This window comes from Schistocerca americana, chromosome 1 (genome assembly GCF_021461395.2).
Source record: "Schistocerca americana isolate TAMUIC-IGC-003095 chromosome 1, iqSchAmer2.1, whole genome shotgun sequence".
NCBI lineage: Eukaryota > Metazoa > Arthropoda > Insecta > Orthoptera > Acrididae > Schistocerca > Schistocerca americana.
This window is the reverse complement of record NC_060119.1, coordinates 832,039,688-832,058,721: the sequence shown is the minus strand read 5'-3', so window position 1 is coordinate 832,058,721 and position 19,034 is coordinate 832,039,688. Positions and strand designations below refer to the sequence as shown.

Sequence of the window (19,034 nt, the reverse complement as noted above, 5' to 3'; positions counted from 1 at the left end):
CTCTTTTCATCTTTTTGTTGGGGTGACAAGTGAGAAAAAGTTTTGTAAAGGTTCAAAATTGTGTGTGAAGACTGTCAAAAGAAACTAAGTGCTCTCATGCTCAACTACTGGATGAAGAGTTTGGGTAATTTGCACATCATGAGCTACACTGCCTCAGTACATTTACAAAATTTCTAACTGTATTACTTACCTTAACCATGTTAAACATTAAACATATTTTTATACATTTTAATAAGTAATTACTAAAAATTTCTGAATGTTTATATTGTCAATAATTGTATAAAATATTGAGAAACAAACTTTTGTTGGCCTTGGAAGCATTAGATGGGCAACCTGCAACTAGGGCAGTGATTTTTGCCCCAGGTTAACCACTTATTAAGATACATAATGCACAGAAAATTAATAATAAAAACAATTTTATTACTCACATCTACCACACAAATTTTTATGAGCACCATTCAGGCTTACCACTCATCCATTTAAAAATTAACAAAAAAATCTGTACGCCATTTCAAGGGAAGTACTGTATGAGGGAGCAAACTGAAAATTGAGACACACAAATGTATGTAACACTAAAAATCAGTCTGACTTTTTCAACTTATCTGATTTTAATAGCATATGAGTGAATATTATTTCTGTCAAAACAGAAAAAGTATAGTATACAACAGTTACATTCGATCACTTTCTAGAAATTTATAGTATTCATCATTGTCTATTTCTATTCGCAGTGGTGACTTCTGTCTTGCCTTTAGTTTAAGTGTCTTTTTTAAATTAAGCTTTGAGCGGAGATCACTTGTAGTAATAGTATCGGGTGTAACTGCACGACGTGCTTTTACAAGTCGGCGACGCAGATCTTGTGATCGGCTGTGGTCACTTGGTGATGGAGATCGTGTGCGCGGTCGCCTGGTGAGCTGCTGAGATATGGCGCGACGCCTCTCCAATCGTATTTGTTCCTCATCAGCATACATCCGCATTCTTGGAACCTGAAAAACAGTGCATGATGAGGTCTCTGTTTGAAACAATTTTGACTGCCTGACTGAATGACACACTCACTCTCTCTCTCTCTCTCTCTCTCTCTCTCTCTCTCTCTCTCTCTCTCTCTCTCTCTGTGTGTGTGTGTGTGTGTGTGTGTGTGTGTGTGTGTGTGTTTTCCTGGACACCAGACAATACAAGGACACAGAATGGGCACCCAAATGTTTTAAGATTGTGTAGATTCACACGCATAGAGGGAAATAGGAACCCTGTTTGAAGTGCGGGCTATATAAACATCCAATCTCTTTTCAAGGGATTTTGTTGAAACTGTGGCACAAACACATGCATCCACTGTTCTTTGAAATACTGTGCACTGTTACGTGAAATTCTGGGTTGTACATAAATGCAGTACAATGACATTTCCAGCCACATATTTGCATGTGATGACTACTTTTAGAACATAAGCATCCCATCTGGTAACAATTTTTGCTGTCAAATCATGGAACATAAACATAAATATAGACTGTTTAGAAAATACTGAAAACAATAGAATGGTATTGACTATTAAGGTACCTTTGGGCTGTGACTCACAAAGAAATGGACAATACAACACACCAAATTGTTTCCAGAGGAATTCTTTGTTATTCTGTAGTATGGCACTGATGGAACGATAGGAAAATATGTACTAGATTCACAGACCTACACTATAGATGCTCATAATTTTTGGATAATGGGCAGATCATGGAAGATATTTAACTTCACATACTTGTTCATCAAACAACAACAGAACATGCCAAGTAGCTTTCATTGTAGCACTGTAAGTCTAGAATGCTGGATCTTGGTTGGAAACAAGATTTGTAAAACAGGAGGCACTAATCCACATTATCCTGTGACAACTACAATAGATCCAATCATTACTATGATACTGTTGGTACACATCATCACAGTGTTGCTTATGGGTCTGATAATAAGAAGCACGGTTAAAGCAAAGCTTTATATTTAGCCACGGTGTTCTCACATTTTCAACACTCCTGTACAGACTATTTATTTTTATTTATTTATTTATTGTTCCGTGGGACCACATTAAGGAGAAGTCTCCATGGTCATGGAACGAGTCAATACATGAAATTATAACACGATTGTAGAAACAGATAAAATGAAATATAAGAAACATATTCAGGCGACACGTCGTTAGTTTAAATAAAGAAAATCAAGAATGTAACACTGGAATTTGCTTAATTTTTTAGCTCTTCCAGGAGCTCCTCGACAGAATAGGAGGAGTGAGCCATGAGGAAACTCTTCAGTTTAGACTTAAAAGCGTTTGGGCTACTGCTAAGATTTTTGAGTTCTTGTGGTAGCTTATTGAAAATGGATGCAGCAGAATACTGTATTCCTTTCTGCACAAGAGTCAAGGAAGTGCATTCCACATGCAGATTTGATTTCTGCCTAGTATTAACTGAGTGAAAGCTGCTAACTCTTGGGAATAAGCTAATATTGCTAACAACAAACGACATTAAAGAAAATATATACTGTGAGGGCAATGTCAAATTCCCAGACTATTGAATAGGGGTCGACAAGAGGTTTTCGAACTTACACCACACATAGCTCGAACAGCCCGTTTTTGAGCCAAAAATACCCTTTTTGAATCAGAAGAATTACCCCAAAAAATAATACCATATGACATAAGCGTGTGAAAATATGCGAAGTAGACTACTTTTCGTGTTGAACTGTCACTTATTTCAGATACTGTTCTAATGGTAAATAAAGCGGCATTTAGTTTCTGAACAAGATCCTGAACATGGGCTTTCCACAACAGCTTACTATCTATCCGTACGCCTAGGAACTTGAACTGTTCCGTCTCGCTTATAACATGCCCATTCTGTCTGATTAAAATATCAGTTATTGTTGAACTGTGAGTTAGAAACTGTAAAAACTGAGTCTTACTGTGATTTAGCATCAAATTATTTTCCACAAGCCATGAACTTATTTCATGAACTATATTATTTGATAATGTTTCAATATTACACACAAGATCCTTCACTACCAAGCTGGTGTCATCAGCAAACAGGAATATTTTTGAATCACCTGTAATACTAGAAGGCATATCATTTATATAAATAAGAAACAGCAGTGGCCCCAGCACCGATCCTTGGGGAACGCCCCATTTAACAGTGCCCCATTGGGACTGAACATCATTACCACTCTCAATATTGCGGAGAATTACCTTCTGCTTTCTGTTCTTAAAGTAAGAGGTGAACCAATTGTAAACTGCTCCCCTTACTCCATAATGTTCCAACTTCTGCAGTAATATTTTGTGGTCAACACAATAAAAAGCCTTCGTTAAATCAAAGAAAACACCAAACGTTCGCAACCTTTTATTTAATCCGTCCAAAACCTCACAGAGAAAAGAGACTATAGCATTTTCAGTTGTTAAGCCATTTCTAAAACCAAACTGTACATTTGACAGCAAATTATGTGAATTTAAATGCTGCAGTAACCTTGTATATACAACCCTCTCGATAACTTTAGCAAACACCGATGGCATAGAAATAGGTCTATAATTATCAACATTATCCCTGTCTCCCTTTTTATAAAGTGGCTTCACTACCGAGTACTTTAATCGGTCAGGAAACCGACCACTCCTAAAGGAAAAGTTACAGATATGGCTAAGTACTGGGCTAACATACATGGAACAATACTTCAGTATTCTGCTAGATACCCCGTCATATCCATGAGAGCTCTTGGTCTTTAGTGATTTAATTATTAACTCAATCTCCCTCTTGTCAGTATCATGGAGGAGCATTTCAGGTAACTGTCTCGGAACACTTTTTTCTACGAGCGCTATATGATTCCCTGTTGGGACTAGGTTTCTATTTAGTTCACCTGCTATATTCAGAAAGTGATTATTAAATACTGTACGTATATGCGACTTATCAGTAACACGGACATTCCCACTACGCACTGATTCTATATCCTCGACCTGTCTCTGCAGACCAGCCACTTCCTTTACGACTGACCATATGGTTTTAATTTTATCCTGAGACTTAGCTATTCTATCTGCATACCACATACTTTTTGCCTTCCTAATAACTTTTTTAAGCACCTTACAACACTGTTTGTAATGGGCTACTGCATTTAGATTGTGACTGTTTCTAACGTTTTGATATAATTGCCACTTTGTTCTACAAGATATTCTTATACCTTTACTCAGCCACCCAGGCTGCCTGTTTGTGCTAGTACCCTGTTTTGAACGTTCTAATGGAAAGCAACTTTCAAAGAGCACGAGAAAAGTCTTGAGGAAAGGATTATATGTATCGTCTACTGTATCAGCACTATAAACATCTTGCCACTCTTGTTCCTTGATAAGGTTTACGAAAGTCTCTACAGCAACTGGATCAGCTTTCCTAAAAAGTTGGTAACTATATTTAACATGTGTTGCAGCACAAAAATCTTTTAGACTTAAAATTTGGGCATCATGATCTGAAAGGCCATTCACCATTTTGCTAACAGAGTGCCCTTCTAGTAATGACGAATGAACAAAAATATTGTCTATGGTTGTTCTACTGTTCCCTTGCACTCTCGGAAAGAATACGGTTTGCATAAGATTATATGAATTAAGGAGGTCTACCAGCATCCTTTTCCTTGCACAATCACTTATACAATTTATATTGAAGTCACCACATATAACTAACTTTTTGTATTTCCTATAAAGTGAACCAAGAACCTCCTCTAGCATTAGCAAAAATGTTGTGGAATCGGAGTCTGGGGATCTATAAATAACAACAGTTAGAAGTTTAGCTCCGTTAAATTTAACCACACCTGCACAACATTCAAACACCTTTTCAGTGCAGTTCTTTGAAACATCAATTGACTCAAATGGGATGCCGTTTTTCACATACATGGCTACTCCCCCCACACCGCAAAGAGCTCCTCGAAAAGCTGCCAGCCAACCTGTATCCTGGTAAAGGAAGCCTCTGAATTATCTCCTTTTTTAAGAAGTGTTCAGATATACCAATAATTTCAGAGTCAACATCTATAAGCAGTTCACTAACTTTATCTCTAATGCCTTGTATGTTTTGATGAAATATACTAATTCCCTCATTAATCGGATACCTAAGCTTTGTCGAAAGTGGTTTCTTTGTTAGAGAGACTTCCCTTAAGCAGGAATACCTGTCAGCTGACTTAAATCTAAAAAAGGTACAGCTCTAACACCCACAACTACCGGAATTTTCCCATGAGTGATCCCAGCACCCCCACCTATGCTGTCACCTATAAGCATTGCCAACCTCCCCTTTCCACACCTGTTGAGGTGCAGGCCATGTCTAGTGAAGGAAACCAAATGACCCTGCAGTTATTTTTGAATTATTTTGATTTCCTCTCACGGTGTGACCTCATATGGATGCCGTTCTGACTTAACAGCACTTACCAGAGCACATATATTCAGATAAATATGGAGGTACATTCATTTTAGCATATCAGGCAGAAACTATAGGTATTAATGGTGCATTTTTAAAATTCGTTAAGTCATCATGTTCTGTAGATATCATCAATAACAACAACCTTCAGAGATGTGGAATGAGTCCAGATATGCATTAACATGAGACAAAGACACCATAGAAACAATCTGTGTACTGAATAAACAATAAACTAACACAACGTGGCATTAATGCTGTTCACACTTAGGCAACCTAAATTTAATCCACCAAGTCAATAATAAAAAAAAGGCTACCTTGAGAAAAGCTTATCCCTTTATTATATAGCTGCTTTTTATCACTATTAGTAGATAATATTTAGTTGATTACACTGGTATTTTCAAAGAGAATATTAATACATCTATAAAGTCTGCTGTTCTGACCAGTTTTGCCACAACAATCTCTGTGGCTGAAAGTAAAAGAATGTTCAATAGTAAAATGTTATCACTACTATCACCCTACTTTGCATACCACAACTCTTTTAAAAAGAATCCCAAATTTTTGGGGTAGGCCTATTCTGAAATTTGCATACGAAACCATAATCAAAATCACTAAACTCAAGACCTTGGGCCACGAACACAGCTGAACTGCTCTAAGCAGTTTCATAATGGCAATCAAAGCACATCAGGTGTCCCTACAATGGAATGTTTTCTTCACAGATCTTGAAGCTTACCGGACCTCAATATATTTCCCGTCACTTTGGATGAAAAGTGCAAAAATCTGATTACTAGACAATAGCATATAAACTAGTAGGTGCAAGACATTCTTTGATTGGATATCCAAACTGAAACTTCAATCAGAGGACAGGTCATTTAAACTGCAACAAAATAAAATGTTGATATGCAAGACTAATGGCATTGGTGCTGTAGCGGGACTTTGAATTTCGCCGCGCTACACTCGTTCCCTCAGATAAAAAATATCCCGTCGCAGCGGTATGAGCGCTCGACGGCAGAGAAACTACTAAAATTGTAACTCTTTTTTTTGTTTTCTATTTGTTTCTTAATTGTCTCTTGATAGCGGAAGCTGAAGGCAGATGTGATCTGATGCTGACGTAAAAAACTTAATAGCTAGTCTTGATCTGATTGTAATGCGTAGACATTGTGGAAGTTGTTATGAAATTCGGAGCAACTAAAATAAATTGTATTTAAGATCAAGACGGTTTTGTATACATTAGAAATTCCTGGACAATGAAACTTATTACAAGATTTCGGAGGAGACTTTTCACGCCGAAATGAAGATTTTTGAAGACCTGGACGCCGCATGTAAGAAGACATTTAACCTGGTAAAGGATGAACTCTTATCTACGTCATTTCCCCCTGTCAGTTACATTTTGTTATTCTCTGTTCTTTTTCAATACTTTTTGTAGTGGAAATTGGTTTAACTTTTGCTCAAAAACGCCACCAGGACCACCCCAACAATAGCTTTTCCGAATCACAAAGTCCGATAGCTTCTCTGTAATACGAAGTCCGACTTGCTTTCCAATCTTTCCTTTTCTTTTCTTTTCCCTTTTTCTTTTTTATTTTCCACTACAACTGGCGACCGAGACAGGACGCAAATTTCGGATGTGTCGCTTTTGAGCAAATTTGAAACTTTAATTTGTATTTTTTCCCAATAGAGAATATCCAAAAATCATGAACTTTAAAAGGGTAACTAAAACACCAACTTTATTCTACCTAAGCAAATGATCATGCAACAATATTGTAAAGAATTTATGTAACCAATTCAATCTGTTTTTCTTTACATGGGAATCTACTGATGCAAAACTTATTTTGAGACCTTTTGGTGATTATCCGATGGAGATGTATTAAGAAAATCCATATTTTGATGAATACGATTTACGCAGAAGTGATTGACCAGCCACTGCAGGACAGAAAATTTAATGGTGAGTCACACAATTATGTTTCATTCAAGCATTCAATAGCCAACTGCAGAATCCATTTTTCCCTTTCCAGACATCCTGTAGTTTTCATCTACATGTTTCCAAAATTATCTCTCTCTATTGTAGTTTGTGGTAATTATAGTATTGTTGTAGCTGCATATGAAGATCGTGAATTTGACCACCAAACAGTCATTTGTTACGAAAAATTTTGTCCGCCCTGCTGCATCTTTCTCAACCATTGTTTGCAATAGAGCAACCATTTACATTGACGAGAAAATATTTCAACCTAAATTTGAGTCAAATCTTTATTAATAAGACTCATATTATTCCCTTTTGACTTACGATTATACATCCTATTACAATGGAACGTGGTAAGGTAGAGAGAGTTTTGGCAAATGACTTAAGTGAACTAGATTCATTGTGCAACCAACAAGAAAGTCCGCGTTTCCCTCCATGGACGAGTTCACAGATCAATGCAATGATTTTGCCTCAAACTCGCAACATTTGTGATAATACACAGATGGTGACTTTAAATGACGAAATGTGGAATGGACGCGAGACTAGACCGTCAGCGCCATTGTTAACATCAATGTCAGAACCGAATATGAGACAAATTCAGCAATGTGACACAAATCGGACACAGGAAACTGACAAACTGGACCAACTATTAGAGTTATTTGCAGCCATGAAATGAAACGTTAGGCAGAAAATTGACATATTAAACCATACTATGACCGAAAATTTTGAATGGACGACAAAACAGATGACAGAATTAAATAACACCACTCAACAGCTCAGCCAGCGATTTGAGACATTGTCCGATCGAGTCACTAAACAGGAAGAAACTTTGGTTACATTCACACATGAAACAAAAAACAATATCACCCGATGTGAGAATCAGTTAACTCAAATAGTTAATGTGCAGCAGGAAGTGAACACTCGTGTGGAAGAGTTAGCTCAGGCCCACACTTCAGCTAGCTCCACCCAAGAAAAGCTGACTGAAGAAGTGGGAAATATTACCCAACAGCTTACAATGGTAGTTCTTGAACAAACCCACCTCAAAGAAAAGATAGAAAAATTAGAAGACCGAGCGGACCTCGCGTAACTAAACAACAACACCAACATGGCCGAAAGAATCGTACATGAATGTAAATTGTGTGACAACTATCTGGAGAAAAAACTTGAAACAATTACACAGGACATACTTCCAAAAACAAAGATACATGTTAAAGACGAGACAAAACACATAGAAGACGAAGTGACAAAATTACGAGACAATGTTGTGCCGTGTTTGGTGATTGGTGCAAACGCATCGTCAGGGAACGACAAAACAGCTAAAACCATGGCTAATGACACAGACAGAACACCTATTGTGGAATCACCTATTTCCAATCAAAATTACAATGTGCCGCCTTCTTTTCCATCAAACGAGCAATATTACGATACGACATCTAGAGTAGCAAGTGACACAAACTACGTCAATACAGTTATGCCAACCGGCATGGCCGATGACACGTTTGTAAGACATGGATATTTCCAGACATTTTCCAGTGAGGACAAGCACAAAGTCCACCCTATTGTGTTTATTAGATCATTTGACGGTGTTTTCCCACGTAGTTGGTCAGAAGTCGATAAAATCAGATACGTCACCAATCTCATGAGAGGATGAGCAGCTAAGTGAGGTGCTGCTATGAAGCAGCGAGCCTTACGTTTGAAAAGTTTGAACAAGCCTTCTTGGACGAATTCTGGTCCGAGAATGACCAACAGAGTCTAAGGAGAGAAGTGTGCAACCCCGAGGCCTATGACCCTAAAAAAGAGACATTAAGACAATACTTTGAGAGGTACCTAGACAAGACACTGTACTGGACCAAACCAGCCGACTTGCCAGCGATAATTGACACTTTCCATACCGAGACAGATTAATAGGAGTACCGGAGGATGACGTTAAGACATTCTTAAACTTCTTAGATCAAATGGACGTAGTTTACAGAGGCGATTCACGCCATTCAAATTTTACTCATATTAGTAACCAAAATCAGCACCCACCCCAAAGGAACCGTAGTGACGGTGGTTGGTGGAACCAGCCCTCCGTGCCGCGACACAGTACGATGCCTGCGCGCAAAACATATTCAAATGGAAACGTGTATGACGGTAGGAACAACCGCAGAAATTCGTGGAATAATAATAACAACAATAATTATCACCCATATCAAAATGGTAACTACATGCAAAATGAAAATCACACACAGTACAACAACAACCGCAATAGGAGACATGAGAATAACCGGTACAACCCGGGCTACTTTGACAGGAACAAGACATATAACAGACATAATTACCACCAAAACAATAACAATCCCAATAATCACCGACATAATATGTGGAACATGCAAAATTCACGCACGACAAATCATAACCGTCCACGGAGTCCACCGCCGTTACCCAGTACAGTTATGCACTCCCCGCCACGAAGTAGCAATAATTGCGGCGCGCCATCAGCTGACGCGTAGGCGCCAACCGGCCGGAATGTAAACATAGTGGAGCTGGTCAATGAACCCGGCCAAACACAGCAGACGACGGAAAACAGTCGACGACCCAGCTAAGCGCTCGTGCTTCGGTCGTGAGGTGTTCTAAGAGTGCAACGGCTAAGACGGTTTGTTTCCTCAGGTACGACGACAAAATGACAGCAGAACAGCAATTAACAAACCTATCGGGTTGAGGACCTTGTTCTTTTGCGTTCACATCCCAAGTCTACAAAGTTAAAACAACTGAACAGAAAATGGCAGCTATTATATTCAGGTCCTTTTAGAATAGCAAGCATACCTCACCCAGGTTGTTACTCCCTATAATACCCGTTATCTCTCAAGCCGAGGAGGCTGCAACCCCACAGACATTTGAAACCCTTTGTGCACTAAAACAACATAATATAATGACAACTAATTTGAACATGAGCAAGTTTCTGATCATAAATATTTGTACTGAATACACGAACATTAAGTTATTCAGCCTAAGAACACAAACGTTAATATATGGAAATTATATACTGCAGTTACACTTGTACACATAATTATGAAGAGAATGTAAACCCAGGTGAGTACACTTACTGAATGAGAAAAGATATTCATGTAGGAATGAGATCTACACAGGTTACGTTTGTTGTTAATTGTAAATTATAAGGTGAATCAACAACTAGTTAGTTATTTCAAGGCACTATAATGAGAGAAAATAATAGCTATTGAGATCAGTAATGACATAGGTATGTAGCAGAATGAATGAGGATGTAAGAATGAATGATCAGTATGAATGAGTTAATATTTAAGTTAATATAAGAAAGTAAGTTACTGTGAAGTAGTTGATGGAGACAAGAGATTATTTGAGGAAGATGATATTGGAGTTTTAAGAGAATGGAAGTGCCAAATGGCCCCACGTATGTGATATATTAATGTTTGATGAGGAATATGTTTAATGTATAAGAATATATATATTATGATGAATATGTGAGTAAGGAATGAGTGAGAATGTTTTGGTAATATTGTGCTACATCGAGAAGTGAGTAAACAGTCTACATCTTTAAGATTACATAAGAATTTCAGTTTGAAAGAAAACATTTGTGATGAGTTAGAACACGTGAGTACAAGGAGTTAAAGGTGAATCTATTTACAGTGTCCTCGAAAATGAACAAATGCAAGAAAAGCAGAGTGAACATAATGATGATTACAGCTGTTGAAAGAAGTGTAATAAGAATGTGACTCATAAACACACAAGCTTTAATTTATTTCAGAAGTGTAACTTAGTAACCTTTCGTTAAGTCATTGTGCGGAAGAAAACATTTATATTTCGTGTTCAGACAGGAGAATGATATTTTAAGGAACTTAAGTTGAAATATAGTTTTTTACACAGCCCATATATATATATATATATATATATATGGGCTGTGTGTGTGTGTGTGTGTGTGTGTGTGTCTATATATATATATATATATATATATATATATATATATATATATATATATATATATATATCTAAAAAGAAAGATGATGAAACTTACCAAACAAAAGCGCTGGCAGGTCGATAGACACACAAACAAACACAAACATACACACAAAATTCTAGCTTTCGCAACCAATGGTTGCCTCGTCAGGAAAGAGGGAAGGAGAAGGAAAGACAAAAGGATATGGGTTTTAAGGGAGAGGGTAAGGAGTCATTCCAATCCCGGGAGCGGAAAGACTTACCTTAGGGGGAAAAAAGGACAGGTATACACTCGCACACACACACATATCCATCCACACATACACAGACACAAGCAGACATTTGTAAAGGCAAAGAGTTTGGGCATTTTTTGGGCAGAGATGTCAGTCGGGGCGGATGTACAGAGGCAAAGATGAAGTTGAAAGACAGGTGAGGTATGAGCGGCGGCAAATTGAAATTAGAAATTAGCGGAGATTGCGGCCTGGCGGATAGCGAGAAGAAAGGATATGCTGAAGGGCAAGTTCCCATCTCCGGAGTTCTGACAGGTTGGTGTTAGTGGGAAGTATCCAGATAACCCGGACGGTGTAACACTGTGCCAAGATGTGCTGGCCGTGCACCAAGGCATGTTTAGCCACAGGGTGATCCTCATTACCAACAAACACTGTCTGCCTGTGTCCATTCATGCGAATGGACAGTTTGTTGCTGGTCATTCCCACATAGAACGCTTCACAGTGTAGGCAGGTCAGTTGGTAAATCACGTGGGTGCTTTCACACGTGGCTCTGCCTTTGATCGTGTACACCTTCCGGATTACAGGACTGGAATAGGTGGTGGTAGGAGGGTGCATGGGACAGGTTTTACACCGGGGGCGGTTACAGGGGTAGGAGCCAGAGGGTAGGGAAGGTGGTTTGGGGATTTCATAGGGATGAACTAAGAGGTTGCGAAGGTTAGGTGGACGGCGGAAAGACACTCTTGGTGGAGTGGGGAGGATTTCATGAAGGATGGATCTCATTTCAGGGCAGGATTTGAGGAAGTCGTATCCCTGCTGGAGAGCCACATTCAGAATCTGATCCAGTCCCGGAAAGTATCCTGTCACAAGTGGGGCACTTTTGGGGTTCTTCTGTGGAAGGTTCCGGGTTTGAGGAGATGAGGATGTGGCTCTGGTTATTTGCTTCTGTACCAGGTCGGGAGGGTAGTTACGGGATGCAAAAGCTGTTTTCAGGTTGTTGGTGTAATGGTTCAAGGATTCCGGACTGGAGCAGATTCGTTTGCCACGAAGACCTAGGCTGTAGGGAAGGGACCGTTTGATGTGGAATGGGTGGCAGCTGTCATAATGGAGGTACTGTTGCTTGTTGGTGGGTTTAATGTGGACGGACGTGTGAAGCTGGCCATTGGACAGGTGGAGGTCAACGTCAAGGAAAGTGGCATGGGATTTGGAGTAGGACCAGGTGAATCTGATGGAACCAAAGGAGTTGAGGTTGGAGAGGAAATTCTGGAGTTGTTCTTCACTGTGAGTCCAGATCACGAAAATGTCATCAATAAATCTGTACCAAACTTCGGGTTGGCAGGCCTGGGTAACCAGGAAGGCTTCCTCTAAGCGACCCATGAATAGGTTGGCATACGAGGGGGCCATCCTGGTACCCATGGCTGTTCCCTTTAATTGTTGGTATGTCTGGCCTTCAAAAGTGAAGAAGTTGTGGGTCAGGATGAAGCTGGCTAAGGTAATGAGGAAAGAGGTTTTAGGTAGGGCGGCAGGTGATTGGCGTGAAAGGAAGTGCTCCATCGCAGCGAGGCCCTGGACATGCGGAATATTTGTGTATAAGGAAGTGGCATCAATGGTTACAAGGATGGTTTCCGGGGGTAACAGACTGGGTAGGGATTCCAGGCGTTTGAGAAAGTGGCCATCACTTTCTATTCACCTTCTCCTTTTTTACCGTAATCCAGTATACAATTTTATCCCGTCGATATACACTCAATAATACGTAATAATACGTAAATCACTTCCAAACCATAACCAAAAAAAAAAAATTTTTTTTTTTCCGCTTTGCTGCTATAAAATCCACCGTTTCCAGTCCACAAACAGTTCCTTTCAGCTATTAAACAACCCTTTCGGCAGTTTTAATAACTTTTGCTTTATTTCCATTTCCGTTTTTCTCACATCACCGATCATTTTTAGCCGCTTCCCACAGGTTTTAACGTCATTATTTCTTCATCAAACAATTGTTAGCTTCATTTCCATAATCTGCCACCACCAAACCACTCCTTTTAATACATCCTCACGTAGTTTTTTCGAAATTTTCCCGAATTTCTCCACCCTTTAACGTGTTTTGGCGGCAACACAACCACCTAACCTTTATGCACATCATTATCTACCTACACAAGTTCACCACAGGATCAACATAGCCCAGCCCTAACCAACCCTTTTTCGCCTTTCTTCACACCAGATCTCCATTTGCTTTCTAATTTTACCTTTATCTCTCCCCATATATTTTTTCATATTTATTCTCATTTTCATTTCAGCCTCGTGTTCCACTTTCCACCTTCTAGTACCATGTCACCCTCACAACACCTTCACAACGACCCCATTAAGTTTTATTTACATTCCCTCCGCAAACATGCCTTCGCCCTAGCCAGATTACACTCCCATATTTTATTTTCTCAGGCTTGTCTGACATTTGGCATCACCCCCAAAGGCCTCACACTTAAAGTTCCCATCTCTGGCTGCAACCCTTCTTTCCATCAGTCCCTATACCAGTTCCAAACCAAACAATCCATTGCCCTCACCCACCTAATCCTTCACCTACACATCCACTCAGCCAATCAACACGCCCATCAACTCCTATCCTTTATAAAAATCCTCAATCTTTCCTCTCCCACATCCACACCTGTTGTTCAGAGCATCCTCCTACAGGCCAACCGCAAATTAGAGCAGCATGCCACCCTCCACCTTAAAAAACTATCCAATCTCCTGGTTTCCCACCTCCGGAAAGGCAACTCACTCACCCTTCACAACCTTTCCAGCAAACCTCAACCTCCTCTCATTGCACACAAACCCAGTCTCTCCCATCTACTCAATCTCCCACTTCCAGCTCCACTCCCTCCAAAACCTCAAAATTCCAATCAACGCAATCTGGAACCACAACACCCCAATTCAGTAGTTAACCTTTCCTCCAAACCTCTCTCCCAATCCGAAACCTCTGTCCTATCCAAAGGCCTCACCTTCAGCCCCACTCCCAGATTTAACCAAACAGCCCTCGTCAAAGATTTACTGTCCTACACCCGTACTCTCTGCTGGAAATATCACTTTGCCACGAAGAAAAATGATCCTAATCCTACTCCTAAGGATCCAACTCCCCAAGACACTATCCAAATTGAACCATGCCTGGAACAGTTCCGTCCTCCGTCACAGCGGGACCCACCTCCTCTTCCTCAAAATCACCCTCTCCTAACCTTCCAGGAATTTCTGACTTCCAGCCTTGCCTCTCAATCCTTTTTAAAATACCTTAATCCTACTCCCAACATCACCACTGCTGAAGCCCAGGCTATCCGTGATCTGAAGGCTGACCGATCCATCGTCATTCTTCCGGCGGACAAGGGTTCCACAACTGTGGTACTTGATCGTCGGGAGTATGTGGCTGAGGGACTGCGTCAGCTTTCAGACAACACTACTTACAAAGTTTGCCAAGGCAATCCCATTCCTGATGTCCAGGCGGAGCTTCAAGGAATCCTCAGAACCTTAGGCCCCCTACAAAACCTTTCACCCGACTCCATCAACCTCCTGACCCCACCAACACCCCGCACCCCTACCTTCTACCTTCTTCCCAAAATTCACAAACCCAATCATCCCGGCCGTCCCATTGTAGCTGGTTACCAAGCCCCCACCGAACGCATCTCTGCCTACGTAGATCAACACCTTCAACCCATTACATGCAGTCTCCCATCCTTCATCAAAGACACCAACCACTTTCTCAAACGCCTGGAATCCCTACCCAGTCTGTTACCCCCGGAAACCATCCTTGTAACCATTGATGCCACTTCCTTATACACAAATATTCCGCATGTCCAGGGCCTCGCTGCGATGGAGCACTTCCTTTCACGCCGATCACCTGCCGCCCTACCTAAAACCTCTTTCCTCATTACCTTAGCCAGCTTCATCCTGACCCACAACTTCTTCACTTTTGAAGGCCAGACATACCAACAATTAAAGGGAACAGCCATGGGTACCAGGATGGCCCCCTCGTATGCCAACCTATTCATGGGTCGCTTAGAGGAAGCCTTCCTGGTTACCCAGGCCTGCCAACCCGAAGTTTGGTACAGATTTATTGATGACATTTTCGTGATCTGGACTCACAGTGAAGAACAACTCCAGAATTTCCTCTCCAACCTCAACTCCTTTGGTTCCATCAGATTCACCTGGTCCTACTCCAAATCCCATGCCACTTTCCTTGACGTTGACCTCCACCTGTCCAATGGCCAGCTTCACACGTCCGTCCACATTAAACCCACCAACAAGCAACAGTACCTCCATTATGACAGCTGCCACCCGTTCCACATCAAACGGTCCCTTCCCTACAGCCTAGGTCTTCGTGGCAAACGAATCTGCTCCAGTCCGGAATCCTTGAACCATTACACCAACGACCTGAAAACAGCTTTTGCATCCCGTAACTACCCTCCCGACCTGGTACAGAAGCAAATAACCAGAGCCACATCCTCATCTCCTCAAACCCGGAACCTTCCACAGAAGAACCCCAAAAGTGCCCCACTTGTGACAGGATACTTTCCGGGACTGGATCAGATTCTGAATGTGGCTCTCCAGCAGGGATACGACTTCCTCAAATCCTGCCCTGAAATGAGATCCATCCTTCATGAAATCCTCCCCACTCCACCAAGAGTGTCTTTCCGCCGTCCACCTAACCTTCGCAACCTCTTAGTTCATCCCTATGAAATCCCCAAACCACCTTCCCTACCCTCTGGCTCCTACCCCTGTAACCGCCCCCGGTGTAAAACCTGTCCCATGCACCCTCCTACCACCACCTATTCCAGTCCTGTAATCCGGAAGGTGTACACGATCAAAGGCAGAGCCACGTGTGAAAGCACCCACGTGATTTACCAACTGACCTGCCTACACTGTGAAGCGTTCTATGTGGGAATGACCAGCAACAAACTGTCCATTCGCATGAATGGACACAGGCAGACAGTGTTTGTTGGTAATGAGGATCACCCTGTGGCTAAACATGCCTTGGTGCACGGCCAGCACATCTTGGCACAGTGTTACACCGTCCGGGTTATCTGGATACTTCCCACTAACACCAACCTGTCAGAACTCCGGAGATGGGAACTTGCCCTTCAGCATATCCTTTCTTCTCGCTATCCGCCAGGCCTCAATCTCCGCTAATTTCTAATTTCAATTTGCCGCCGCTCATACCTCACCTGTCTTTCAACTTCATCTTTGCCTCTGTACATCCGCCCCGACTGACATCTCTGCCCAAAAAATGCCCAAACTCTTTGCCTTTACAAATGTCTGCTTGTGTCTGTGTATGTGTGGATGGATATGTGTGTGTGTGCGAGTGTATACCTGTCCTTTTTTCCCCCTAAGGTAAGTCTTTCCGCTCCCGGGATTGGAATGACTCCTTACCCTCTCCCTTAAAACCCATATCCTTTTGTCTTTCCTTCTCCTTCCCTCTTTCCTGACGAGGCAACCATTGGTTGCGAAAGCTAGAATTTTGTGTGTATGTTTGTGTTTGTTTGTGTGTCTATCGACCTGCCAGCGCTTTTGTTTGGTAAGTTTCATCATCTTTCTTTTTAGATATATTTTTCCCACGTGGAATGTTTCCCTCTATTTTATATATATATATATATATATATATATATATATATATATATATATATATATATATATATATATTTTTTTTACGAAAGTGAAATTTAGTGCCATGTTAGCCTTTATTATACTTGCACATGACAGAAAACCCTGAGGAAACAAAATATAGGAGAGTTACTAAGGCCGTTTTGCGACTCGTACAACACCTCCACTTAAGCAAACAGATGACAAAATTACATCTACGTTGAAGACATTTGACTTTTCAGGCTATGCAAGGTAAGTGCAAAGGAGCAGTGACTACCCGTGCAACCAACGTCGAGCAACGGACACTGAGAAAGAGACATTTTACTGTCAATTATAATACTATGTTCTTTATTTATGTTTTATAGAAAGAAGTGATATATATACACAACATACATGATGTTTAACCTTCACTAAAGCAGAAGAAAGTTCATGGTTGAACTCTTGAGAGGAAATTTGATATGTTATTATATAATACACATTATGAGAGAGTCAATCTCTGTGAGATATATTTTCCATTTGTATAGACGGTATCCACAAGAAGTGGAGATATCAAGGAAGTGCTGAGCAGAGATTTACTTATGCAAGGATTTGGTAATGTATAATACACTAAGTCATATGAACAATCACAACACAAACAGAGAATCTGTCATGATGTTACACTACACCGACTTGATGTAAGGACACTTACATTTACCCATGATTTGGTAAATTGTAAGCACCTCCTTTCACACACCCCTTGAAGGTGATGCAAACGTTATAATGTATTATGTTCTTTTTTTTATGTATTAGCTGTAGGATTAGGTAGTTTTTAGGTAGTGAATAGTTTCTTCCATTCTATCTTTCTTTCTTTCTCCGTTATCCTACCACCTCCTGCAGCTGGGTATTGTTTGTTTGTGGAATGTAAGAATATATTGTGTGACAGTAATCTTTCCAAGTGTGAATAGAAAGACATGAATATTGATGGCATTACAAGCCTGGTCAACCACTAGCCATGATATGGAATCAAAAGAAAGAAAGAAATAATAAATGAAGGAAAGCCCGTGCTTTAAGTATTAAGTCTTATATCCCTTGGCACGCCCAAACCTGAATTAAAAAAATTAATACCCCAATAAAAGAAAGCCAATGGGACTTAGTATAATTTTTTCAGTGTAAATATTTCACGTGCAGATACTTGTAAATTTATATGTATTTGTATATGTATTAAAACTTTGCATATTGTCAACATATTTTGAAATGTGACCACGAAATGTAAGCTTTCAGAATTAACGATGTAAACATGCTTGGACAAAGTGAACTTTGTTAAAATGTAAATATGGCAAAAATGTGTGTTAAACTGTGAACGTTATAAACGACGAATTTTGTGTTATTTGTGAAACTTATGGTGCATAAACCAAATAACTGTTTGTAAATCGATATAAACTGCAATTTACTTCGACGATAATGAGGATTTTCACACTGCAATTGAACGTTTGTTGGCGAGTGTAAACAACGTGATGATACACCTACCTTTGCGAACATCGACGCCGTTGTTCCTGGCCGGCCTTCAGATGCTTAGGAGACAATAAACTCAGCACCTGTCGTAGGCGATGTGGAGGCTAAAAACTGCATCGACCACATATGCCCCGGGAACAATAGTCATGAAAACGCACAAGGACCTGGAGTGTTGTGTCGTAACAGAAGACATAGACATTGCTTCAGATCACGCACACGCTCAATCTTATGGTGTCACCGGACATAACACGCCATTTATGCTGGAATAACAACTTGTATTGAACACTATGTGAGAGTGAATACTGTTCAAGACTGCCATAACACAGCGATTTCGAAACTGCCGCACGTGAAATTCGGTAATGCTACTGCGCGTGCGCAAAGACTACGTGCTGCCAGAGATGCATTGGG

General features: G+C 40.5%; 1 protein-coding gene across 1 annotated transcript in view; it reads right to left on the bottom strand.

Annotated features, from left to right (window-relative positions):
- Nucleotides 1-585: 585 nt before the first annotated feature.
- The window catches only part of LOC124613094 (nuclear cap-binding protein subunit 3-like), a 97,244-nt gene continuing 78,795 nt past the window's right edge, over nt 586-19,034 (bottom strand). Inside the window, exon 8 of the mRNA XM_047141690.1 lies at nt 586-983. Coding sequence (XP_046997646.1) covers nt 669-983 — 315 coding nt within the window. The 3' untranslated portion in view covers nt 586-668. The remainder of the gene's footprint in view (nt 984-19,034) is intronic.